Source organism: Macrosteles quadrilineatus, unplaced genomic scaffold (assembly GCF_028750875.1).
Source record: "Macrosteles quadrilineatus isolate MER2022 unplaced genomic scaffold, UCM_ALF_1.0 Scaffold_3__2_contigs__length_128488019, whole genome shotgun sequence".
NCBI classification, from domain to species: Eukaryota; Metazoa; Arthropoda; class Insecta; order Hemiptera; family Cicadellidae; genus Macrosteles; species Macrosteles quadrilineatus.
Window position 1 is genome coordinate 126,431,670 of NW_026542596.1, and position 26,309 is coordinate 126,457,978.

At 35.3% G+C, this 26,309-nt stretch overlaps 1 protein-coding gene across 1 annotated transcript; it reads right to left on the bottom strand.

Moving 5' to 3' along the window:
* Positions 1 to 651: 651 nt before the first annotated feature.
* On the bottom strand, positions 652 to 25,150 carry LOC128989911 (transmembrane protein 272-like). Its single transcript, XM_054412041.1, has 6 exons — positions 24,999 to 25,150; positions 23,860 to 23,998; positions 5,998 to 6,108; positions 4,986 to 5,108; positions 3,103 to 3,243; positions 652 to 1,743 (listed from the first exon to the last, which is right to left on the bottom strand). The coding sequence occupies exons 1-6, from the start codon at positions 25,002 to 25,004 to the stop codon at positions 1,538 to 1,540; spliced, it is 726 nt and encodes a 241-aa protein (XP_054268016.1). The 5' UTR covers positions 25,005 to 25,150; the 3' UTR covers positions 652 to 1,537.
* Between the last annotated feature and the right edge of the window lie 1,159 nt (positions 25,151 to 26,309).

The following is a 26,309-nucleotide window of genomic DNA, read 5'->3' on the forward strand; positions in this document are numbered from 1 at the left end:
AGTTCGGAGGTTATGAAAAAAGAGACAATTAAAAAGACAGAAATTAGATTATTTAACTTTCTTATTGAGATCAAACAACAAGTATCTCATATGGCAACATTTCTTTGTTTAATATGCAAATACATTTTGAAAAAAGACTATCGATAAAAAATCAAAAACTAAAACTACCAACGTTTGCAACGTATTTGTGACACACAGTAAAATTGACCCAACAAAGAACAAAGATGAGTAACTTTGAGTTTGTAAGTCATTAAACTCAAAGTCAAAGTATTTTGGGATGTTTTCTGATAGCCTAGAAAAACAGTGTAGCACGACACTCAAGAAGTGGGTTACAAAAAAACACAATGAAAAATATATTTGGCAGTGAATAACATGTTTTGTACAAAAAAAAAACAGTAATAATTTTAAAACAATGTACAATTTGAATTTGCTAAATTAAAATATTTGTGCCAAAGTTTAAACTGTGATGTTTTTTGAGAGACCTCCAGAATGACTTGATATGTATACTTAAAACTGGAAAGGTATAAAAATATATTTAACTAAATTTTACTCTTTTAACTTTTACACAGCAAGTAAAAATTCTAATTAGAAAACCAACTAAACCTTCTTACGCAAAACAATATTAACTTTGATCTACATTCAACTAAAACTGTTGCTATTTGAGATAAAAAAAATTATAGCTATAAAAGTCTTTATCATCGATGCAAAAATAATAAAATCCATACTTTTGGTACAAAATGATGTAGTGTAATTGAACCCTTAACATTATTAGTGCGGTCAACATGTTTGAACATGAAAGTTGCATTTATTTCAAGGTTAAGAAATAATCAGGAATTCCCGTCATCAGCACTCCACGTGATAAAGCAAGATTTACAATATGTCGTTCTGAATTTTTTTCGGAATACTGTTCTCATTGACATGATTTTAGATGTGGTTCAAACATAAAAAGTTAAACAATTTTTTTGTATACACCTAAATTTAAAAAAATGTTCTTTTTTGGTCAACATTGACATTTTTATAATAATTCTTTTGTGACTGCTTATTTAAATCATTGTTATAAAACCTGACGATCAATACAATAAAACCGTATAAATGAGACTGGCAATGGACAAATTTCTAAATGTTGTCAATACCTGCTTTTGCAAATTCCTTAAATTATTGTACTTAGCAACTAGCTTTTGTGCCACCTTCAGACTCTGGTTGGGCTTTATAATAAGACTGCAGTATATTTTCATGTTTACGTAATAGTGTTTTAGTGTTGTACACAAGTGGGTACATAGATTTTATTCGCTTGGAGTAAGTGTTAAGCATATGATAACTGTAACAGACACATATCCAAGTACATCCTAAGATGACACAAATTTGGCACCAATCTAGTTGCATTATTTGTGAATGATACTATAGCAGGTATTCCCTACATTTATATTTGTTTGGAAAAACCTCCAGTAATCTGTAGGCCAAAAAAGATTGACAAAGGCTCTTAATGTTGAAGAAAATTACAGTTGGCTGAGAGCTGTAAGATATAGTGCGAGAACATTTATATCCTGAACTCCTGTGAGCCGGCGTGAGCTTGGTAGACGAAAGCAACAGCAGAGGCGCTGCACATGCACATGATGACAGCAGCCAGAGATATATACACCGAGGTGACCAGACCCAGCGCGAACGTGTACAGGAACCTGTTACAGTAGTGCGGGTTGGACCGGTCAAAACTGGGCTGACTGGCACCGTACACCCACATACTGCCTACAATAGATCATGAGTTGGTTAGTAGTAACGTTGACCCACTTAGCTCTAACAAACTGAATATGTATCTGAGACTTAGTTGTTGTAGGTACTAAAGCTAAAATGAAACATTGTATTAAGTTAGTAACATGGTGGATGGTGAGATCAGTACAGTGGCGGTTTACAGTGAATAAGGGAATTATGGGATATACCGTTGGCGTCAGGAAAGATGGCGTTATGTGGATACACCAACAGGATTTATAAAATACAACTATACGATTATCAATTATTGAGATGGGGACGCCCCCTCGGTGAGTATTTTAACCCAAATATGAGTGAAAGATGAGTGTAGAATGGAGTGAGGAAATCCGTGTAGGTTTGTTACTGAATAAGATCAGCTGTTTCATTAATCAGGACCATTTATTAAAAGCCCAATGATCAAGGACAGTTGGATCCAGTAACGAACCTTCACAATGTTAAACATTTTTTTTTCAGGATTGAATCGGTGACCTTATGATTACTCCACTGAGTTAACCCAGTTATTACGAGAGAAAGGTTTCCAATGCATACGACCACCAGTCGGCAAATAGTATTGAGCGTTACAAAACATAATATCCATAAATTAAAGTAAACCAAATCTGTTGATCCAAGAATGAAATTAAAATAACATTAAACTCCTTAAAACATAAAATAGTCCCACTTAAACAATGCCTATGTGTGAGTAACAAGTTCACACTAGTCACTTAAATATAAATATAGAATTAAATGAAGAAACATACAAAAGTCATGGGGAGGCAACAGCAGATCACTTGTAACCTTCTAATGGTTAAATTAACCCTCTATTTTATCATGGTACTTTTAATACTTTAAGCACACCCACGTCAGAACACCTAGTTTGTTTTCTTGATATATCCGATAAGGTGTTATCCTCTTTGTATTGTTTATATTTTATAGTACCTAAAACTGAAATGAAATGCTCTCTCGACAAATCTCCTTGTTTAAATTTTCATATGACTGTACACCAAAAATGCGGCACCAATTGCATCATCAGGAGCCGTTACATAAAACAACAGTGTCATGAATTTATGGAACACAGGGCACGCGAGGCTATGTTTTAAGGTTGTTTTACGGTGGAAGTCTTGCCTTAATGAGCCCATCCTCAAGAAACAACAAAATATATGCATTAAATACATAACTCTAATTATTGGGTTTCATTATGTGTCTTTTGTGTAAGGGTGGACTTTTTGCTTTTTAGGTAAGCCTACATCAGCAACAATGTTTAGTGTCAATAAATTTCTGCACATAGTATAGATAAAAAAGTAAGAGAAAAATATTAAAAAATGTCTCAAGGTGGCAAATGGAATTACAAATGGACATTACCTATGATAAACCAGCCCAGCATGAAGCAAGAGATGAGTGTCTGTGTCGGGGTTTGTCTCAGCCTCTCTTGCTCTCTCTCCTCCTCTCTGACTCTCACTTGAGCAGAGAGATGCAGCAATTGCTTCAGCACTCCGAACCCACCTGGACATCACACAATGCTGAGCCAACCTACCACTAACTGCTGACATCTTAGGATAAGATTATGATTATACTAGGATGGCATGTGGGAGGTAAGCGGGGCGATCAAATGGGGATGGCAATTGGTTAATGGCAATTAAACTAAGGATACCAGCATCGGATGCTAAAAAAGCCACCGGACTCTAGATTTTGTGCATCCCAGCTGGGGTGATAAAATTCGAGCAGCCGGTTGCTTTTAGCCTCCCGAGATGCACAAAATCGGGTGTTGGGCATTGGTTCAAATGCGGCAGACTATACTAGGCTGCTAGCATCCAAAACTCTCCTTTCAACATGTGGATGCGCACGCAGTTTGACCACTTGATGGTCTGAGTCAGCTGTCTGTAGGAATTGTTCAAGGCAATCCTTATGGTAACATCGCAGAATGGTAAACAAGTATGATTGAGCTTAGACAGAGTGAAGCCAGCATATGTGCTACCCAACAAGTGTAATCTAATTAGTCAACAATTCAAGATTAAAAAAACTTCAAAATATCTAAACTCCAAAACCATCACTCAAAAAAGCCGCCTAACCTGTAAAATTCAAGCTCCCTGGACTTCAAGTCACCTCACAGCGTGTGACATGAACTTTGCCACAGCTGTATAGTTCATATTTCATTTTAATATTTATTTTGCAACAGCTGTTAGTTTATTAACTTAAATGTTTTGTTTTCTCTTAAGCCTCCCATACATTAGGCGATTTAGTCACCCAATGTATGGGGTGTTTCAATCGGATTGCCGGCGATTTTGATATGGCCCGGCGACTTCCAGATCACTCAATTTTCTCTGGCAATCCACCAAATTACCGGTAATTCAGAGATCGCTGGGCAACAAGATTGCCAAGTGTGTGGTACTGAGCGATATTCACCCCATGCATGCGCACTGATGTCTGACTAGCGTCGCCTGATGTAGTATTATCATCTTTGTAATTTAATTTTACAGTATGTAAAACAACTGCTTATTCATTCTCAATATTTAATGTAAAATTGTTGTTATTTTTCTGTAAATTCAAGCTCCATTCTCACACTGATCAACAAACTCTGATTTGATTAGCACATGATATTGTCTGACTGTTTGCTGGAGTAGAAAATACGTTTTGACCGGCAATCTAATCGCCCAACGACGGGCGACCAAATCACCTAACGTATGGGGGGCTTTTTGTTATACCTGAGGTTCATTTTTCTTTTGGTCAGTAACATATGACGTTGTATTATTTTATGTTGATATAACGTCACTATATACACTATATAAAAATAGACATATTCTAATACAACTTGACATATTTACTCTTATATTTTAAACTTTCAACAAGATAGTAAACTAAATATAGATAAAATATGTTAGAATTGTAAATGATTTTGCTCATTATCAGGCCCAATCGGGAACCAACTCGTTTATCATGGTATAGGTGTAATATTGACTACAGATGATATGACATATTTTATTATCATAATAATTGAACCAACATCAGCTATATATTGTAAAAAACAAAAGGTTTTACTGCATTTCCAACTCCCTCCAAAAGATTTTGCCCCGCACACTTGTACATTATACGCCTCGATTATTTTTTTTTAAGCTGCAACTTTTTATATTGTATTAATTCATCTTTAATGTTATCAGAATAAATCCTGAATCCAAAAAAATCCCAACAGAAGTTCTACACCAAGTATAAGCTAAGCAGTTTCAAAGTATTTAACACTGAAAGCTTACCTCCAACAAGCAAGAAAATGGGAATATATTCACTGTTTGGACACTCGTGTAGGTAGACCAAACCTACGACGATCATAGAGACAGGAATGACAAATGTGATGGTGAAAACCACCCCACAGCCAACTGAAACAAATATATTGCTCTGTTACTTTCATAATAATCACACCAAGAGAAATGTCCAAAAACTTGTAAACTTTAAATTAAAATAGGGTAGTTAGCAGGGTTTAAGCTGTGGTATCATTTTTAGCACTTTGCTAAACACAACTTAAAAATGCTGCATTGTTTTTACAGGCTATAGCAGGCTATTTGCTAAAAATAAAATTGAAGATGTAATGTTCAAATATGTAATATTACTGGCAAATTGTTTTAAAAATGCTTAAAGAATAATATTTTTGTAAAAATTCATCCCAGCCTATACCCTCCTGGTGGGTATTATTTATTTTTAAGAGTTGGTAGTATCATTGACTATACACAGTATAGACTTCCCATGTAATGTAAAATTTTGAAGCCAAAAAAACGTGGTGCAATCTGTTGAGATGGTCACCAACTAATGACAATATTCTGTGTTAAGTGATCAATCAATCAGCTGTTTGCTATGATACTGCATTGGTTTTAAAAAATATTCAACCTAATACCTTTGACAATTAATACAACCAACAACTGTATCCAATAGTCAATGCTAATACACTAGTAAACTCTGGTGAGATGGTCCTGAACTTAATCTATTTTCTGTCTATAGTCAATGGTAGTATTTAATTTTTAATTGTTGGTAGCCCTTCTTGTATTCTTTCATTTTCCAGTTCACTTAGACCTCAGGCCTATGTACATAACATAAAGCAATGAGTGAGACTGCACATGACCAGAATAAAATTGTAGGGCAACTAAAAGAATAGCCAGCCCAAACTTATACTTTATAGGTTATCAAAAGATTCAAACAATATTCTCATATTTTTGAAGTTTTACAAATTGTAACTTCAACAGCACATTCATCCAATGGATACATTTTACTTACTTGTTCCGATCAGTAATATTGTTAAGTTCTTGAAGAAGTCAAGAAATCCTGAAGAGGATTTGCGAACCTCTCTGACTCTACCAAACAATGAGTCATATGAGGGAGGTGGCGCTAGAAAATAAAACCACTGTTACACACATCAAGAAGACAGAATTACCAGAACAAATATCTTTGCCAAATATTAAAAATTAACAAGAAATAATCAACAATATATTTTCACAAAAACTTGTTCTTCTATTATACATAAGATCCTCTCTATGGCCAAAAGGTTGGTGTCTTAAGCACGGCGCGCTTTGAGTCGACTACGGCCTTTTAAAATGTTAAAATACACGTAATCAATGAGCCGGATGCCGCGCACTACACCTCGGCTCGGTGCCCTAAACGAAGCAATTCGGTTTCGGCGTCGGTCGGTCCTAGGAGCGTGTATTGGCGATTTTGACAATCCTGTTTATGAAACTTGGAATGTGGGTGGTGTATAATTTAAATTCAAATTCAAATTATCTTTATTTATATTATGTACAAAACGTACAATAAATAGTGTCAAGCTTATAATTACTATGTACAAATACTTAACCTAAACAAAAAATACAGAAAATAAAACTATCTATAGCTGTATACATTCATAAAAAGTTCATCTATTGAGTAGATGGGGTTTTCTATCAAAAATTCTTTAAGTTTTTGTCAAAACTTTTTTTTTCCTTAATATCTTTTATTTCATTTGGTATTAACTTTAAAAACTGTACACCGGCACATGAGGGCTTATTTTTATACATTTCTAAGTTGTGTTTCGGTAGAACTATATTATTTTTGTTTCTAGTGTTGTATTGATGGGTTTCACAATGCGTTTTAAATTTTTCCTGGTTATTTTTTACATGTACGATACATTCCAGTACGTACAAACTAAACACAGTTAATAGTTTTAAATTGACAAAATGTTGCTTTACAGACTCATTATAATCTATATTTAACATTATTCTTATTGCCTTTTTCTGTAAAACAAGTATCTTATCTAAATTTTTCTGGGAAGTGCCTCCATACACTACTATTGCATAAGATATATGTGATTGGATATGGGCATGAAAAACTATTTTTAATGTTGCTAGGTCACTTAAATAAAACATTCTTTTCAAGGCATAGATTCCAGAATTTACCTTTCGCACAATGCTTCCTACATGATGATCCCACCTAAGACATTCATCAATATATGGATACCTAAAGATTTTGTACAATCAATTTGATTTATTGTTTTTTTGTCAATGAAAATATGAGGGCTACACTTATTTTTGTTCTGCTTAGTGCTGAAAGAAATAAAATTAGTTTTTTGTGAATTTAGCATTAATTGATTGTTTACAAAAAATTCTTGGATTTGTGATAATTCTATATGAGCTGCTACTTCCAAATCAATCTGACATTTAGCAGATACAATAAGATTAGAATCGTCAGCATACTGTACGAGTTTAGAATTATATATTACATTGTTACATAGACAGTTTGGCATATTCTTAACATAACAAATGAAAAGCAAGGGTCCAAGAATAGACCCTTGCGGGACGCCATGCTTTATACTTTGTGTTGCGGAGGGAATTTTTGAAATTATAGCGTTGTTTATATGACTGATTTCTGTAAATTGCTGCCTGTTGGTGAGATATGACCTGAACCACTGCAAAGGAGTTTTTTGAATCTCAAGATAATGTAATTTTTGTAACAGCCTTTCATGTGATATACTATCAAATGCTTTGGAAAGGTCCATGAAAATACCAGCAACACTTTCTTTTTTGTCTATTGATTCTATAATTGATTCAGTAAAATTGATCAGAGCTGTGGTGACAGATTTATCTTTGCAAAAACCATGTTGTTCGTCATCTAAAAGACTATTTTGTTCTAAAAATAGCATGAGTCTTCCATGCATGGCTTTTTCAAAAACTTTTGAGATTGAAGGGAGAATAGAAACTGGACGATAATTTTCTACACTAAGTTCATCCCCTTTTTTGTAGATTGGTATGGTTTTAGAAATCTTCAATTTGTCGGGAAGATGCCAGAAATGAATGATGAATTTATCAGGTGTAATAAAGGCTTTATCAATGCGATTTTTGAAAATTTTATAACTGTTATTGGTATTTCATCATATCCGTAAGAGTTTTTATTTTTCAAAGAATCAATTACTTTAGCCAATTCGTCCTCATTAAGTGGATTACATCGGAACACTTTTTGTGGATTTAACAAGTTACCTTATATCACTAAAAAACTCCACCAGTTGTAAAATGTTGAAATTGTAAAAATTTTCAATTGTTAACCACCTAAATTGGATATTCGTGTAACAAAGTTTTTGTTACTTTTGGAGATAATATCCATTATGTAATTTGGTGTACAGATGTTTTATGACATACGTTTTTTTAAGCAGACCCTGTGCACTGACGGCAATGCTAGGCTGGTGAACACGAGGTTGTGACGTATTTCCGGCTGGTGTCGAATGGTGAAATGCGCGGGTAAAATGCCAGAGTCAGGTAAGTAAGGCTGAGCCGTATAGTCGACCGTAGTCGACTCAGTGTGCGCCGTGCAGGTGGTTCAATGTTGTAATAGAAAATGTATTTTTTTATTTGTGGTAAAATATTAGCAAATGATTTTAGAATATTAATCAATGCTGAATATTATTAAAGCTAACTTCCAACATGATTAAATCATCCTAGATAATCAAATCCAATAAAAGTAAAAAGTCTTGAGACTCCCTATTCGCTTTTTAATGGGTTAAACCAGGAAAAGCTGCACATCTCTATAGCATAAAAGTGCACTTTTTTGTTGGTGTCCCAATTTCGTCCGAAAACCCAAGATGGGTTATTTTCAGGGCTGCTCAAGATTTTAAATAAAAAGCCCCATTAAATGACACCTTATTTTGAAAGACATTTAGTTAAAAAAATTCCGGAGAAACCCAGAGGTCCCTATCTCAACCCAGTATGAAATAGCTGTAGTTTTAAGTTTTCAGGGATTACATTTAACATGTTTGAACTGCCTCAGTATGGGTATGTTCTGAAATCTTTTTATACTCAAAGTATTTAAAATCACATTTTTGCAGTTCTCAAAATTAATTGCTTAACATTTTTATTTTTAGATCAAAACATCCTCTTGATTATTAATCTTCCTAAATTTTGGGGCCCATAAAATTTGCCGTCCTAGGCGTGCGCCTAGTTCACCTAATCAAATCAAATTAAATCATCTTTATTCACTTTATACATTTTATATACATGAATAGTGTCAAAGCATACAAAATTGGTTATACAATTTAATCTAAAAAAATTAACCATACAATTTGACAATTATTTAAGAATGGATAGCTAATTCATTTTTAATTTAGAAACTCATCTATACTATAGGGAGCCAGATTAATTAAGAATGATTTTAGTTTCTTCAAAAAATTGTTTTTGTTTTAATCTTTTTTTAGTAAGGCAGGCAAACTTCTTATGAATAAATTCCCGATTTTACGAAGGCTTCATTTTTTAAAGTTCCAGCCGGATGACTTTTTACAGTTTGATTTTTCCACCTTGTATTGTATTTATGGGATACTTAAGTGTTTTTATCTTTATGAACATGCTGAATAGTTTTAAAAATATACAAACCATACACTGTAAAAATTTCCATTTCTTTAAAGTACTTTTTCACAGACTTCTTATCCTTAAATTTTTCAATAACTCTAATGGCCTCTTTTTGTAGTTTAAAACCTTATTTAAAATTTTCAAATTCTTTTGTCTGTCCCACCCTAAATTTCGATTCCGTAGCCAATATGACATTCTATAAGCGAGTGGTATATCATTTTTAACACAGCTTTATCACAGAGATAAGCCATTGATCTTAAAACAGCCAGAATTAATTTTACCAACCAAATCCTACTAATATTATAAATGAGAAAGTTTGGATGTATTGATGTATGGATGTATGGATGTATGTTTGTGACAAGTGAACGCGAAAAATACTGGTCGGATTGGGCTGAAATTTGGCATGATGATAGCTCACATTCCCGATTAACATATAGGCATATTCTTATTTCAAAAATCCTTTCGGGCTCCGCCCCAGTGGCTCTGGAGTTTCCCATGTTAACCTTATGAGAAATGTAATTATTGAATCTTAACAGCTGTTTCAATTAAACAAATTGGTTCTGTTCTATGATGTTCAATAGCATTAAAGTTACAAGGATTACCAACAGGGTGCAGCACTATTATTTCTTTTACATTTATGACAACAGCTAATTTGCAACCAAAAGGTGAGTGAGCGTAGCGAACGAACTTCAACCTGGAGGCGAGTTAGCGTAGCGAACAAGCTAACCTGAAGGCAAGTGAGCGCAGCGAACGAGCTCCAACCTAAAGGTGAGTGAGCGTAGCGAACAAACTTAAACCAGGACGTGATTGAGCCATGCGAACGAGATAATCTTGAAAATTAAGAAGTTAAACGGGACAAAGCCCGCGGGTTACAGCTAGTACTTAATATGTTCATTCCAATTTAGATGTTCATCAATTATCAGGCCTAAAAATTTGGTTGATTTCACTTGATTGATTGGTTGGGTTATTATTTAGAGTAATTTTAGGGGTTTGATCTTTTTTTATCTTGTTTGTATGAAAGAAAACAAAATTTGTCTTGTTTGTATTTAGTGTTAAATTGTTGTTTGTTAAGAATTTTTCAATATTTTTGAGCTCTAATTCGGTAGAATTTTCAATATCATTAATTGAATTACCCGAAGTTTTAAGATTGACATCATCAGCATATGTGCTTAATGTACTCGCTGACTCACTCAATACATTTGGTAGGTTTTTAATGTAGCATATAAATAAAATAGGTCCCAAAATAGAACCCTGAGGGACCCTTAGATGTATTTGTAGTAAATCTGATTTTGTCTTCTGTATCCAATTTTTTTTTAAATAAGAGAGTTCTACAAATTGATAGTGATTCTCCAAATATGAAATAAACCATTTATGTGCAACACCCTTAATGCCCTTTATCTTAAGCTTGTTTAGCAATACCATATGATCTACATTGTCAAAGGCCTGCGACTTGTCCATAAACGTTCCAGCAGTATTTAAGCCTTTATCAACAGAATCTATTATGGCTTCAATGAGACAAATTGCTGCAGTGACAGTTGATCTTCCAGCCCAGAAACCATGCTGTTCATTATCGATTTGTTCTGATCTGCTTAAAAATTCTATCAATCTGTTGTAAACTGCTTTTTCATATACTTTAGAAATTGTGGGAAGAACTGATACTGGTCGGTAATTAGAAACGTCATTTTTAGAATTCTTTTTATGAACTGGTATGATCCTAGAATTTTTTAATTGATTTGGAAAATAGCCTGTGATAAATGAAGAATTTATAAGATGTGTCAGGATAAACTTTAATTAATCTTTTACCTCCTTTAGAATTGTGACTGAAAATGAAAATGAATGAAATGAATAAGTGCTTTATTTACAACATATTGGTACATACATTAACAGGTAAAAAATTACACTTTATGAAACAATGGTTAAATAACCGTCTGTTCGGTTGGCACTTAATTTTAAAACTTACACTAAATTAAACCTTCTTTATATACTTTTTTTTTAAAGAAACAAAATATGTATATAAATATAATGTAAAATAAATAAGAAAATAAGTAACCTCTCCTTAATTAATCTAATATATAAAATTCTCGTGTCACAGTGTTTGTCTGCAAACTCCTCCGGAACGACTTCACCGATCGTTATGGAATTTGGTGTGTAAATTCTGTAGGTATGCGAATCGGACGTAAACTATTTCCCGTTTCGAAATTCTTAAAAGGGCTCCACCCCAGTGGCTCTGGAGTTTCCCATGTTAACCTTATGAGAAATGGAATTAATGAATCTTAACAGCTGTTTCAATTAAACAAGTTGGTTCTGTTCTATGATGTTCAATAGCATTAAAGTTACAAGGATTACCAACAGGGTGCAGCACTATTATTTCTTTTACATTTATGACAACAGCTAATTTGCAACCAAAAGGTGAGTGAGCGTAGCGAACGAACTTCAACCTGGAGGCGAGTTAGCGTAGCGAACGAGCTAACCTGAAGGCAAGTGAGCGCAGCGAACGAGCTCCAACCTAAAGGTGAGTGAGCGTAGCGAACGAGCTCCAACCCAAAGGTGAGTGAGCGTAGCGAACAAACTTCAACCTGGAGGCGAGTTAGCGTAGCGAACGAGCTAACCTGAAGGCAAGTGAGCGCAGCGAACGAGCTCCAACCTAAAGGTGAGTGAGCGTAGCGAACGAGCTCCAACCCAAAGGTGAGTGAGCGTAGCGAACGAACTTCAACTAGGACGTGATTGAGCGATGCGAACGAGATCATCTTGAAAATTAAACGTAACGGTACTTTCTTTCCATCGGTCTGTCTTAGGGGAAACCTATAACTTAGGCGATACGAAGTTCGCCGGGTCAGCTAGTATTGCTATAATATTGCCCCATTTAACAAAACAAAACAAACTATGACTGAAGTCTAAAACGAGCTTTAAAAGGTAATCTGAAGTTTACTAAACTAAGTTTGTTTTTTTTCTAAACAAACTAAACAAAAAATAAAACAGGGGTATTTCTATATATTAAGTTGAAAAATTAAATTCTTTGATAAAGACCCATCTATACTGCCAGGCTCTTTTCAAATAATCAACCAAGACACGCCAATTCCTCCCATTAAGGTATTCAACATACTCTATTTCATTTAGGACATTTTTCCCAAAATATTGCTTTCTTAATTGCTTTAAAATAGGACAAACTGACACAAAATGGTAAACTGTCTCGTATTCATTTAAATTACACAAAGAACAATTATGATTTTTGTCAATCCAAGGTTTATAATTAAGGTCAATTAATTCTCCCCTAGCCTTTATTGCCCATGAAATTATATCACGATCTTTGGTGAAAAGCGGACTCTTATCGCCCAGTTCCGGGCCAAGGTCAAGCATTGATAATTGTTTATGGAATACAGAGGTACGAGCTCTGTCGATGCACTCCCCCCTCCACTTCACCCGCAAAACCTCCATCACTGATTGTAAATCTGTTCTCAGCCTGTCTGTCTCAACAACATCAAAATGAATATCAATGTGGCAAATTTGTCCTAATCGTTCCCATTCTCTGCACCAAAAAATATGTTTAGCCAGAACCTGTTTCGCTAATATACTGGGCAACCTGTTATGTGGCAGGGATAACACCTTCAAAATATAATTTATTTGTGTATTTAAGGTATAGAAAAATAATTTCTCAAATCCAGTTTCTAAATATAGTAAATAGTTTGGAGTGTTGCACGGCAACTTCAATAATTTTTTAATAAAAATTTTTTGCACTGATTCAACTATATCGCTTTCAATGTATCCCCATACCTGAGCTCCATAACATATGACGGCCCGCACGACCGATTCAAGACAAACGCACGACCGATTCAAAACAAACAATCTTTGAGCTCAGCGGTATTTTATCGTTAATTATAAGTTTATTCCAAATTGAACTGATAGCAAATTTACCCATCCTACATTTTTCCGTTAAATACTTATTCCAAGAACAAGAACTTGAAAGAGTTATTCCTAGATACTTGTATGTGTTAACTACTTCAATTTTATCACCTTTATACCACCATTTATCAATTTCTTTAAGTCTGCCGCCGTTTCTAAAAACCATAATTTTTGATTTGTTTAAATTTACAATGAGATTCCACATATTACAGTAGGTCTCCAGGTTTCTTATCATGTGTTGAAGCCCAGTTCTTGTTGGAGAGAGGAGAATAATGTCATCCGCATATAAAAGTATGTTAACCCTAGTTCCTCCAAAACTACAACCTCCCCCCACCGCTTCTGGCAGGTCGTTTACGAATAGGCTGAATAAAGTAGGTGAGAGAATACATCCCTGTCTTAAACCTGTATTGGTGTTAAAACTGGTTGTGATGCCATCTCCACACCATACACTTGAACTGGTTTCACTGTAATAGCTTTTCAGATTGTTGAGCATACGAGTTGATATTCCCAGGTTAGACAATTTAAACAACAATGCCTTTCGATCAATAGTATCAAACGCTGAGCTAAAATCAACAAAAAACGCGTATAATTTTTCTCTTTTTTGAGCCAATCTTAATTTAATCATACAAGTTAGATTAAAAATATTATCAATAGTTGAGTATCCTTTTCTAAATCCTGCTTGAAACTCCGTTAGTATTTGATTTTCCCAAATAAAGCTTTGCAGACGATTATTAAGAAGGCTGGTGAATATTTTTGCAATGCAATTTATAAAAGACAAACCTCTGTAATTCTCAACTGAATTTATATCCCCTTTTTTATGCAAAGGAAAAATTATGGATTCTTTAAAAGAAGTAGGAACTTTTTCAGTCAGGTAAATTTGATTATATACTGCCAGTAAATAGTTCAAAAAATTATCGGGCGCATTTTTAAAAAATTCGTAAGGTATTCTATCCATGCCTGGGGCTTTATCGGCCTTGACCGCGGTCAATACATTCTTTAACTCAACTCTGGTAAACTCACAATCTAATCTAGCATTATCTACTAGAGGTTCCGCATAACTTATCGCACCTGCCAGGAGCGGGGGGGGTTCAGCAAACTGTTAAAATGTTTAACCCATTTTTCTGGTGAAATATTTCCCACAATATTGTCAGATTTCATTTTTAATGCATTAATGGCTTGCCAAAACGTCTTGCTATCAGAATGCGTATTCAAATCTAATATAATATTTTCATAATATAATTTCTTTTTCGATTCACACACTTGTTTATAAATTTTTACTTGAGATATATATGAGTTTTTAATGTAGGAGGAGTTAGTTTTTCTATACAACTTTAACAGCTTAAACACACGGTTTCTTTCTACCATACACTCATAATCAAACCAAGGCTGTTTTTTAGCTAATTTATTGTTTGAGCCTATACAAATTTTATGATTTGTCGATTTAAAAATGCATGTTGTAATATTACTAATGTTTTCCTGACTATCCTCTAATAATACACTATTTAATATATTTACTGAAATCCGTTCTTTATAATACAAATCATTGGTCCATTTTAATTTTGGCAACAAAGGCAAGATGTCACCTTCTCCCCTCTCCCTTTCATCTGAGCTGATTCCAACATTTTTTATTACAATTTCAAGCGGCAAGTGATCAGAGCCTGGGTAGGGGAGCACCTTAAAATCGGCACATAAGCTAAAACAGTTTACTGAAACAGCTGCGAAATCTATAACTGAGGTCCCCATTGGCCCTATAAAAGTGAATTCCCCCTCGTTATCACTAGGTGACCTCCCATTCAAGATAATTAAACCATAATTATCAAACATCTCTAACAGCTTTCGCCCTTTACTGTTAGTTGTTTTATCTTTAGATTTTCTAAAATCGACAAAGCTTTTATTCATGTTTATAAATTCCCCATCTGAAAAAGATTGCCCTTCTCCAATTCTTCCATTTAAATCACCCAAAAGAACCAAATTGTCATTCTCGTGATTATTTAAAAAATGTTGCAAATTATTAAAATCCTGGTCCCAACTATTGAAATTTAGATACAAAGGGCAAATGTAGATACAACTTTCAGTGGTTTTGAAACTCGCTTTTACAAAATTAAACTGTTGTTCGTTAATAAAATTTAGACTATTACAGAATGGTGAAGTTAATCTTATTAAAATAAGTTCCCCTCCACTAAATCTTCCCAGATTTGACTCCCTTGTTGCTGATTTGAAAAATAACTTAAAATCTTTTAACTTACTTGAAACAAAATCTACGTCTTTTTGAGAAACAAAAGTTTCTAATAAAAAAACTAAATCATAATTACTTATTAAATCTAAAAATAAACTATCACTAACCGTTTTCTTTAATCCACAGATATTATATACTAGTATTCTAAAATATTGTCTCTCAACTCGCTGCCCTGCGCTGTTACAATGTCCATCCTGTTGAGGAATGGCGTGGACCCCTCACACTGCCTCCTGGTCCTGGGATGTAGTCATCTGTGTTGCCTCTGTCTGGTCCTGGTCTGATGGTATCTCCTGAGATGCTGAGTGTGACGTCTCCTGAGATGCTGCGTGTAACGTCTTCTGAGTAGTTGGTGTTGTCGTCCCGTGAGATGTTACCTCGGCGTAGGTCTGTGGCGTCGACAGGGGTAACTCGTTTCTTTGTTCAGTGTCTTTCTTCGATAGTTCTACGAGGAAGTTGGAGAAATCATGCCTGAATAGTCTTCTTAATTCAAGTGCCCCGTCGAGTGGTCCTGCCCTGAGCTTCCCTCCTCCCACGTGAACCTCGAGCCCTTCACTTGAAGATGGTCGTGTACCAGTGGCATCTTCAAACCTCCGACGAGTTGGTCGATTTCCTTGCGAACAGCCACCAGCCGGGAACGCTTTAGCCTTATCTCCCGTGGGAAATCGCGGTGAATAACGTGACGTGTCCCCTTTAGGTTTTTAGCTTGACTGAGTATATATTCCAGGTCAGTGTCATCAGGTATATGTGCGATAATTGACTTGCCATCTCGACCTATAGGGTGAGCTCTGTTTACCCATACTCGTTCTGAACAACCTAACACCTCTCGGCAAAACTCCCTCACTACTTCCCTGAAGTCTGGTCGCTTCCCGGTCCAATGCAAACCTTTAAATATTAGGTTATTTCTTCTAGATCTCGATTCCAGGTCAATTAGTTTTTCATGGACAACCTTTTCCTGTCTTTTTAACAAAATGATTTCTTCTTTAAGAGCAACGTTTTCAGTCGTTAATTCCTCTACTTTAGTGTTTATGGTTATAATATCGTCCTTGGTTGCTACTTTAGACAACTTTTCGTCTAATTTTCTCTCTAGTAAACTGCTTAATCCTGACATAAGCTGAGCTAGGGTCATGTCGCCTACCTTTGCATCTCCCATGTTGCTAACCTCAATGTTGTCTGGGCTATCAGGTGAGAAGACGGCACGTGAACGTTTAAATCTTGAGCCACCCGGAGTAAAAAAATCACCTATTTTTGAATTAGGCATCAAATAGCACTTCACTGAAAAATGTTCACAAAAGACAACTACCTTGAGTTACAGTGTCCATATGAGTTCACCGACGCGAGACGTACTCGTTTACACCGGCACAATATCGACCACGTTGTCCACGTTGCCGCACCACAGTTTTGACCAAACTAACCACAATCAGGAGAGTTTATCACTAAAACCGGTCGTTATTAACGGACTTTAGGTTAGTCTGAACAACTTATCACAAACCGGAATTGCACTTAATTTCTATGTCAAATTTAACTTAAAAGCGGAGCTAACGGATTTCTCTGCTATACATAACCGCACCAGTAGTGCCAACAACCTTGCACTGCTGCAAGTTTATCAGAATTGTGACTGATAAACCATCATATCCAGATGATTTTTTGTTTTTGAAAGATTTGATAATTGAAACTATTTCAGTTTCAGTGTCAGTTACGGGTTTTAGATAAAAAATGGAATTAAATGAAAAATCTATATTGTTGTCATCCTGAGTGGAAAAGCATGGTTGAGTTGGTTTTGTGGTCATTGTCTGTGCAAACAATTAATTAAAGAAATTGCTTACTTCTTCGGGTCTGCTTATCACCTTCTCACCATTTTTCAACACAATGCCCTCAGTATCTTTTTGTTTTTTACTATTGTGAATTTCTTTGTTTATTATTGACCAAGCAGTTTTTGAAATGTTAGGTGATTACTTAATTTTGTTGTTATAATACTCTTTTTTTGCATTTAAGAGATCTGATCTATAGTTTTTCTTTAAGATATTAAGATTGTTACATGTGGATTGTTTTAATAATCTAACTCCCTTAATTACATTAACAATAACATCCCTCTTTTGCTTTAAATCATAATTTATCTATTTTCTCTTATTGCTGCCAATTTTTAAGTTTACTGGAAAACACTCGATAAAATATTGATGAAATAAATTGTTAAATATGGAATATTTGCATTCTGTAGGGGCCATATAAACATCCATCCAGTTTTCACTCTGTAACTTAATACAATACAATACAATACAATACAATATTCTTTATTGTTAATTCGTCAAGAATTACAATAATGTCAATACAATAGTGAATTGTACATGTTAATTTTCATAAAATTCCTTTATTGAGTAGAAGGGTCTTGCGGTTAGCCACTTCTTCAACTCCTGGTGTAGCTTGTTGCCAGTCAGGTCTCTCAGGTAGTCAGGTAGATGGTTCCTCAGCTTAAAGCCGGTGTAGGAAGGTTTTTTCTCCCAAAGAGTTGTTCGGTGAACTGGTAGTGCAAATTTGGGGCCATGACGGGTGTTGTAAGTATGTAGAGAGACACCACTGTGAGGATTCCTAGGTTTGCGAATGCTAGTCTGCAAGTCTGTGGTGGGACAAGGTTGGCGAGGGCTCTTATGGCTTTCTTTTGAAGGACAAGAATTCGATTCATATTTTTTGTTGAAGTTCCTCCCCACACTGTCAAGCCATATCTAAGATGCGACTCTCCCAGTGTGAAGTAAGCTGTTTTGGCCACGGAGAGTCCGCCTATGTAGTTTATTCTTCTGACGACATATATTCCAGTACTGATTTTTTTGCTTAGGTGGTTGATGTGCTCTTTCCATGTTAGTTTGTTATCAAGGATAACACCGAGAAATTTTGTGTGGTTTTCTATTGTTACATCCTCTAATTGAGGGACTATGTCTTTTTTCTTACTGAAATTCAGAGTTGTAGTTTTTGTGGGGTTAATTGCTAAGTCATTGTTCTTTGAGTAGAGGATAGCTTTATTTAGGATCGATTTTGAATTAAGGTAAAGGTTTTGGGCTGTGATGTCCTAGATCAAAATGGTTGTGTCATCTGCATACATGATTGCAACAGCATTTTCACTCTCAATTTGTTTGGGGAAGTCATTAGTCAATAAGTTGAATAGAATCAGGCCTAGTACAGAGCCTTGTGGAACTCCTCTCGTCAGCTTGCTTTTTGAAGATTTGAAACTTTCTGTGACTTCATTTGATGAGTTTTTCAGTTCCACGACTTGTGAACGTCCCGTTAGGTAGCTTTTGAACCATTCTAGCGCAGAGTTTCTTATACCGAGTCTTTTGAGTTTCTTGCATATCAGGTCGTGGCCCAGGCAGTCAAAAGCCTTACTGTAATCAAGGAAGATGGCGGAAATGTATTGTTCGTTTTCTATCTGGTCTAGGACGTACTCAATTAGTGCTGTTATAGCTGAGGATGTAGATTTATTCTTCCGAAAGCCATGTTGGCTGTCAGTTAAGAGTTTGTTATGATTAAGATGTGCCATAAATCTAGCCAGAGCAATTTTTTCTATGATTTTAGAGAAACTGGAGATGAGAGAGATGGGCCTGTAGTTTTGAGCATTTTCAGTTGGTCCTTTTTTCTGTTTGGGGTATATTTTACTGACTTTTATGGCGGATGGGAATTTGCCTTCTTTAAATCATTTATTTATAAGATAAACCAGGGGAGAGATGAGTTCTTGAGAGCAGTGCTTTATCATCTTAGAGGAAAACTCATCTATTCCACTTGATGTTTTGGCTTTTAGGGAGTTTATTATCGTTTTAACTTCTTTATAGGATGTTGAAGTTAGGGTAAGGTGTATTGGGCAGACTGGTTCCTCTCCATTCAGCACTGTTTCAGGGTCTATAACGATTGCTCTGTTTTGGTCAAGGGTATTTTCTGCTATATTTGAGAAGAATGTGTTGAAGTGTTCGGCCATTTCTTTTGTGTCGTTTGTGAGTTTGCCATTTATTTCTAATTCTGTAAGGGCTTTCTCTTCACATTTTCCTTTCCTTTCCTTGTTTATAACTTGCCATAGTGCTTTTGGTTTGTTGTCAGCTTGTTCTATGAAGCTAGCTGTTGAGGACATTTTTAGGTTTCTTAGTTTCATGTAGTATATCCTTTTTCTATTAATCATTTCTAATTTGTCTTCATTTCTGTTTGTTAACTCAAACTTTTGCAGAGCTTTCAAAAAGTTCTCTTTAAGGTATTTTGCTTCAGGATCGTAGTACTTCATATGTTTTTTGTTTGTACTAAGTTTAGTTTTCTTTAATGGGCATGTATAATCCAGTGCTGTTTGAAGAATATTATGAAATTTGTTGTAGGAGGTTTCAAGATTCGGTGAAGAGTAAACATGTTCCCAATTTTGTAGATGGAGGTGAGCCTTTAGATTGTTTAGGTTTGTGTTGTTTAGGCTTCTTTTCATTACAAATCTTTGGGAAGTGTCTTCTTGGTGTGTTTTCAGCAGGCACAGCTGCGCAGTGTGGTCAGATAGACCAGTATTCACAACTTGTCCAGTAATATATGCATATGGTATGTTTGAGCATATACAGTCTATTGAAGTGGCTGTGTCATGGGTTATTCTGGTGGCCTCTAGAGGAAATCTCCAGATGTTTTGTGTGGTTAACTCTTCTTCCAGCATGGTGTTTATGGAATCTTGGGTGAGCCTGTCGATATTTATGTCACCGATGAGTGTGAGGTTTTTCTTGTGTACTTCTTGTAGTTCTAGCGTGTCTGATAGGAGGTCAAGGGCAATTCTTGCATTTTCGATTGGTGGTCTATAGATTCCCAGAATGTAGATATCCTTTTTCTTTGTTGTCTGCATGGGAATCATTGCTGCTTCGAAAATTAACTCCTGGCATGTGTTTGATATGTTAATAGCTGATACTGTATCAGCAAGGGATTCCTTGGAATATATTGCAACACCTCCAAGTTTATGTTCTTCTCTACTAAAGTGGGTAATTAAAGAGTAGCCGGGAATTTTTGTAGCTTCTAGCTCTGTTTTTTTCAGTCCGTGTTCAGTCAAGACTAGAATGCTTGGTTTTGTGTCATTGAGAATATGGTGTAGTCTGTTCGTCTTTGTAGCAAGTCCTCTAATATTTTGGTGCATTATTGCTACACAAGAATTATTTGGAGATTTGCAGATTTTTCTTTTGCTTTTTTCAGGCTGCTTGTTTCTAAAAAAGGGGTTATAGTATGGGACACTGTAGAGTGATTGGATTGTTGACTTGAATTGGGTTCCTGCAGCTCCTCATGTTTCTGTTCTCCTTGAGAAGAGAGGCAGTCCATCTCGGTCATGTTTAGTCGCTTGGTGTGTGACAGAATATTCTTTTTATATAGGTCTATATCCTTATAGCACACCTAACTGTGTCACGTGACTTGCGCTATTGTCTTGTAGCGAGTTGCTACATGTGTTCAGTAATTACAAGAATGTGTGGTTTAATTTCCTCAATGATTACTTCCAAGCCAATTTTTTGAGATTCTAGGTGTTCAATATTTTGGTGTAATATGATTAATTTGTTTCCAAAATTTGCAAACACCTATTTGGAAATGTGGCCCTGCTTATCAACTATCCAATTGATTTACATTTCTTATTAGACCTTATGGTATAAGGGTTTTATTGTATTTCATTTTATTTCAACACAATACAGTTTATTCACACCCCTTCAACTTACTTACTGATTCTCTAAAATGTTAAATGCTAATCTGCTCTAGCAGAATCATTAGATCACTTCGATATTGTATTTAAATAAAACATAATAACTTTATCAAGAGAATTTTTTCTGAAACTGCAATCTACAATCTCAAAATCAATAATCAAACTAGGCCTAGTTATTTATTACTTTTCAAATTTATAACTAACATGATTACATATCAAAATATATCATCAACCTTTGTATCGTCCATAAAATCTCTACTACAATGCTTCGTCAGAAACTGTAAGTGAATTAATAACTTGATAGGGTAAGATCCTCATTTTCTTCAGACGAAGTTCCTTTTTATGCTGAAGGTACATGGACAGAACCCACTTTACTGCAAGAAAAGACAGCCCTCCCAATAAAACCCTTTGAAGGTTTGATTCTACAAAAGGGAATATAAAATTACCAATCACTCTTGCAACAACAGGGTGTAAAGTGCTGGTGATCACAACATTCAAAACATCTACCTTTTTTATTATTCTGTAGCGAACAGGAATCTCTTCTGGGAAAATCCATTTTAACGCGGGTAGTCTACCCAGATTTTGCAACTCTCTCAACAATAATTTCTCCCACGGAAGGTTGATCGCTACAAGTGACATAGCTGTAAAATGCATAGACAGCATGGACTGGTGGAAATGAGTTGATGCACACAGAGCATTCAGAGTTGCGTCCAAGCCATACACTTGAGATTGTGCGTAGACTGCAAAGGTACAAAAGACTGTATCCAAAACTCCAATACCGAAGATCCAGAAGGCGTAATACTTGTAGATGTGGTACACGTTTTTGTTGATGATATCCATTGTAGACACCAGCAGGCTTCTCTGTGGTATAAGTCTCAGCGGTGTCCTACACTGAGAGCAGAACGCTGGCGTAAACGGTCGTGTCGCCTCTTGCTCTCTAACCCACAGGACGATGCAGGATTGATGAACCCACTTGAGACTCCCGGAACACTTACAAGGAGACACCCACCGTTCGTCCTCCCCATCTTCCCCCAAGCATATGTAGCACAGGCGCCCTTCATCACTCATTTTTAGTTAAGAAAAAACTCACTTGTTAATTTGTTCTGTTTTTTTTTATCACTTAGCAACATTTTAAACCAATTTTATATTTTTCAATAATAAAGCTAGACTCAAGCCGTATTACATGTCGATTGGCCCAACTCAAGATTTAAAAAAATTGGAGGTAACTAACTGGACTGATCCGTGGCAAGACGTTCAAGTCATAAATCAAAATACAACACATACATGACGTGCATAACTATAGCAATAACTCATAGCTTTACTGCTGTAACTAGATTTGAGAAATAGGTAGTGGATCTGTTGGTAGGTAGCCCTACACAGGGTGCTTCGTAACTCTTTAAGACTAGGGATGGACAAGACCTTGATTTTAAGTTTGAGACGAGATCAAGTAGAAATTCTTGTTTCTTATGATAATTCAAGAAGTAACAATAGCAGGAACTATTGTAACTCGTTAATTACAAGGGAAAAAATGTGGTTCGGATTCCATTACAAACTGTAGGTCCCTTAGTTGCCATTGGCTGTATGGGGTGTTAATTAACAACTGTGTCTAAGAAACATGTCGGCCTTAGTCACTAACAAGACCACAAGATTGTGTCACTCGTTCTTCACTCATATTTGGGTTAAAATACGCACTTAGTGGCGTCCCCATCTTAAATAATTGATTAATTGATAGATTGTTTGATTAATTTGTTTGTGAAGTTTTACAATTTGGTTAATAAATAACAATAGGCCTAAAGCACTAAAACAACAACTAAAGTACAATAATAACAAATTATTAATTACAAAGATTGGTACAAGAAGAGTGTACAAAATAACAAAAGTTAACAATGAACAAAAGTTAACAATGAACCAACCTAAATAGGCTAGTTATGAAAATCTTCAATAAGAAAAAATAAAAATAAAATAGGTTAAGACAAATTTAATGTAAAACTCTTGCATGCACACCACAACTAACTGTAGTCTATCTCAACAAAAAAAGTAAGAAACAAAAGAATTGTAGCAGCTTGTACGAGTTACTTCTGATCTCAGGGATAATGATAGGTAACATATACAATCAAACCTAGTATCCAGTAAAGAGGAAACACAAGTTAAGTTTGTGAATATTCTACAAAATGGTATCCCTATCCAAAGTATTGGTAGGAATCGACAAAATGTGCTAAGATAACTTATGTTATAGTTAGGCCTAAGTTACCTTAAGTTATTTAACTTACTTTACTCAGAATATTAAGTTAAGAATCCCCAATCGGCCAATTAAGTTTCATTTCAGTTAAATCTGCATCTTGGCTCTGTAAACCTTATAGGCCTAGGCCTAAACAGCTTGTTAATTAGCCTACGTTGTTAACCCAAAAAACTGGTAAGTTTTCAAAATTGTCCTTATACTTAGCATATTTAATTAAACTCACCATTAGGATCAATCGCTTCTTCATATGATGGCGGGGGACCCTTGTCCGGTGCAGGGGAGCCGTGATAGGAGGGTGGTGCCGAAATTGCAGATGTGCTAGGACCGGCTTCAACATGCTCTTCTGGTCTATTATCTCCCGTCTGCACAAAGGATAAGATCACACTTTATATAGTAATTAGCATTACCAACTAAAATACTTAGCACTTAACTTCAAAGTAAAAATGGAAAAAATAATAAGTTACCTTGGGTAATTTAAACCACCCAAGTGTTAGATTACTATTCATGGCTTACATTCCAACCACTGTTACCACCAATGTTACCACAAGTTTCATCCAGTTTAGTGAGAGATGGACCAAGACCTACATGCATAAGAATTTACAATAAAATTCCAGCAGGCATAAGGGAAATTGAAGAGGCGGAGAAGTTTACATCCAAGCTTAAGCTTTAGTAATTTAAGCTAAGCTTAGTTTAATTTAATAATAGATATATTTAAAAATATCGGTTAGCCTATTAATCAATATTTTCAATTCGATAGTTTCAATCGATATTAGCATAGCCCAGTTAAGAAACTGTACTCAGGGAAATTTTTACCGAAGAGTTTTTAAATCAAGAATAGGCCAAAACTTTGACGACCATGGCACACCCGTGCTACTAATGGGATACCTACAAGTATAAGTAAGTATAAACCGTTTAGGGAAATTGAATTTTAAAACACAATCAAAAATATAATAGGTTTAATCTTCTCATAAGTTTTAAACAAAGGCCAAAAGCAAATAAGTACATATAAAAAAAACGGGTACAGTTTCTTAACTGGGCTATGCTAATATCGATTGAAACTATCGAATTGAAAATACTGGATAATAATCGATATTTTTAAATCTGTCTATTATAAAACTAAACTATCATAACCTAACCTAACCAACCCAACTCCAACTTGCTGATGGTTAAAGGATTGCATGAAGGTTTACTAATCGAATCCAATCGATATTAGCATAGCCCATTAAGAAACTGTACAAAAAAAAACTAGTCTGTATAACAAGGTGTATAGTCAAAAATATAAGGACGACAAACTAGATGCTTATTGCACAAACAAACAAACCTAATGGCCCTTAGAGAAAAACAAACCAAACTATTACTAACCTCCATTGTATACCTATGCGCATTACAACTAAAAGAACACTCTGAAATTAGTGATTTGAAACGAAAAGGCTATAATTGCTTGTTAAACAATACTTCTCATTCCAAAAATATTTTGTCCAATTGAAACTACAAAAACAAACCAGTTAACCTATTGTTATTACATTCTATGAGATGCGGCAATAATTTTCTTTCGCCATAATAAGCCAAAGCCGCCAAACAATTTTACAAACAGCAACAACTAACAAGCAGCTGGGTGGGTGGGGTTATCAAAAATCAAAATAGAAACAGAAAGTAGTTTTATTAGCTGAAGTTGACTAGCAGATTAGCAGAAGCAGACGACATAGCAAAAAAACATGAACCAATCTATTGCCAACTTTACTCTACAAAAATATACGAAGCGCCGATTATTAAGTATTGAAGAAGTAGTATAGAAAATTTCTGTTAATCTAAACTAAACAATTTTTTTTTTCATTTTAAAGGTTGACAGATAGGGTTATTCACCTCATCAGATTTATAGAAAATATATGGGCTTTTTTAAATCAATTCTTCCGAATAGCAATGAATGCTAGAACGGTGCAGTAGATATAGATTGCTATAACAAGCATGCCTATCGATCATGGTGGAAGCAAAATCGATGTCGTGCAACATACAATGTTAAGCCATAACCTTATGGCTTCATATGCCTAACACTCAAGTTTCTGGTTCGGTACTCCATGGAAATGGGGCGTGTGGGACGAAGAGGCCCCCGATTAATGTGTGTTAAATTACAGGTGGCTGTCACTGAGCTAAAATTATAACTGGAGGTAGCACTGCCATGGCAGAAGTCTGTCAAAAGCGAGTCGCTGATTTTGTTAGGTTGGTATAGCAGTAAGTTTTCTTACCATAGCAATAACATGGCTTCTTATAACTAGGTTGGTATAGCAGTGAGTATTTTTGTCATACTTGAATACTTTTAATACTTTAATAATTTTCTTTGAAATGGCGACCATACAAAGTAGGTATTTTAAGCCAAGTATAATAATAGTTATAGCAATAATATGGCTTCTTATGACACCAGACTCACGCAAACATGGCGGCTGGCGACACGCATCTTTGACATTCAGTGCTACCTCCAGTTAGAATTATAGCTCAGTGGTGGCTGTGGTTAAATACAACAAATTAATAGCTTAGCTTAAGCAAGAGATATAGTCAATGGTACAACCTTCATATGTTTGGTAGTTTAGTAGGTAGAAAGTATTTATGGATGCCCTGGATACATTACCTCAAACGACTTTATCTCATTGCCGTGATCATGACCAAAAGGATTTATAA

What these genes read in the sequence shown, in the direction of transcription:
- LOC128989911 (XM_054412041.1), bottom strand. An exon ending in AGAAGCGATTGATCCTAATG is followed by an intron (nt 6,109 to 23,859) that starts GTGAGTTTAATT and finishes TTTATTTTCTAG; the next exon opens with CGCCACCTCCCTCATATGAC. An exon ending in GCTGGGCTGGTTTATCATAG is followed by an intron (nt 1,744 to 3,102) that starts GTAATGTCCATT and finishes GATCTATTGTAG; the next exon opens with GCAGTATGTGGGTGTACGGT.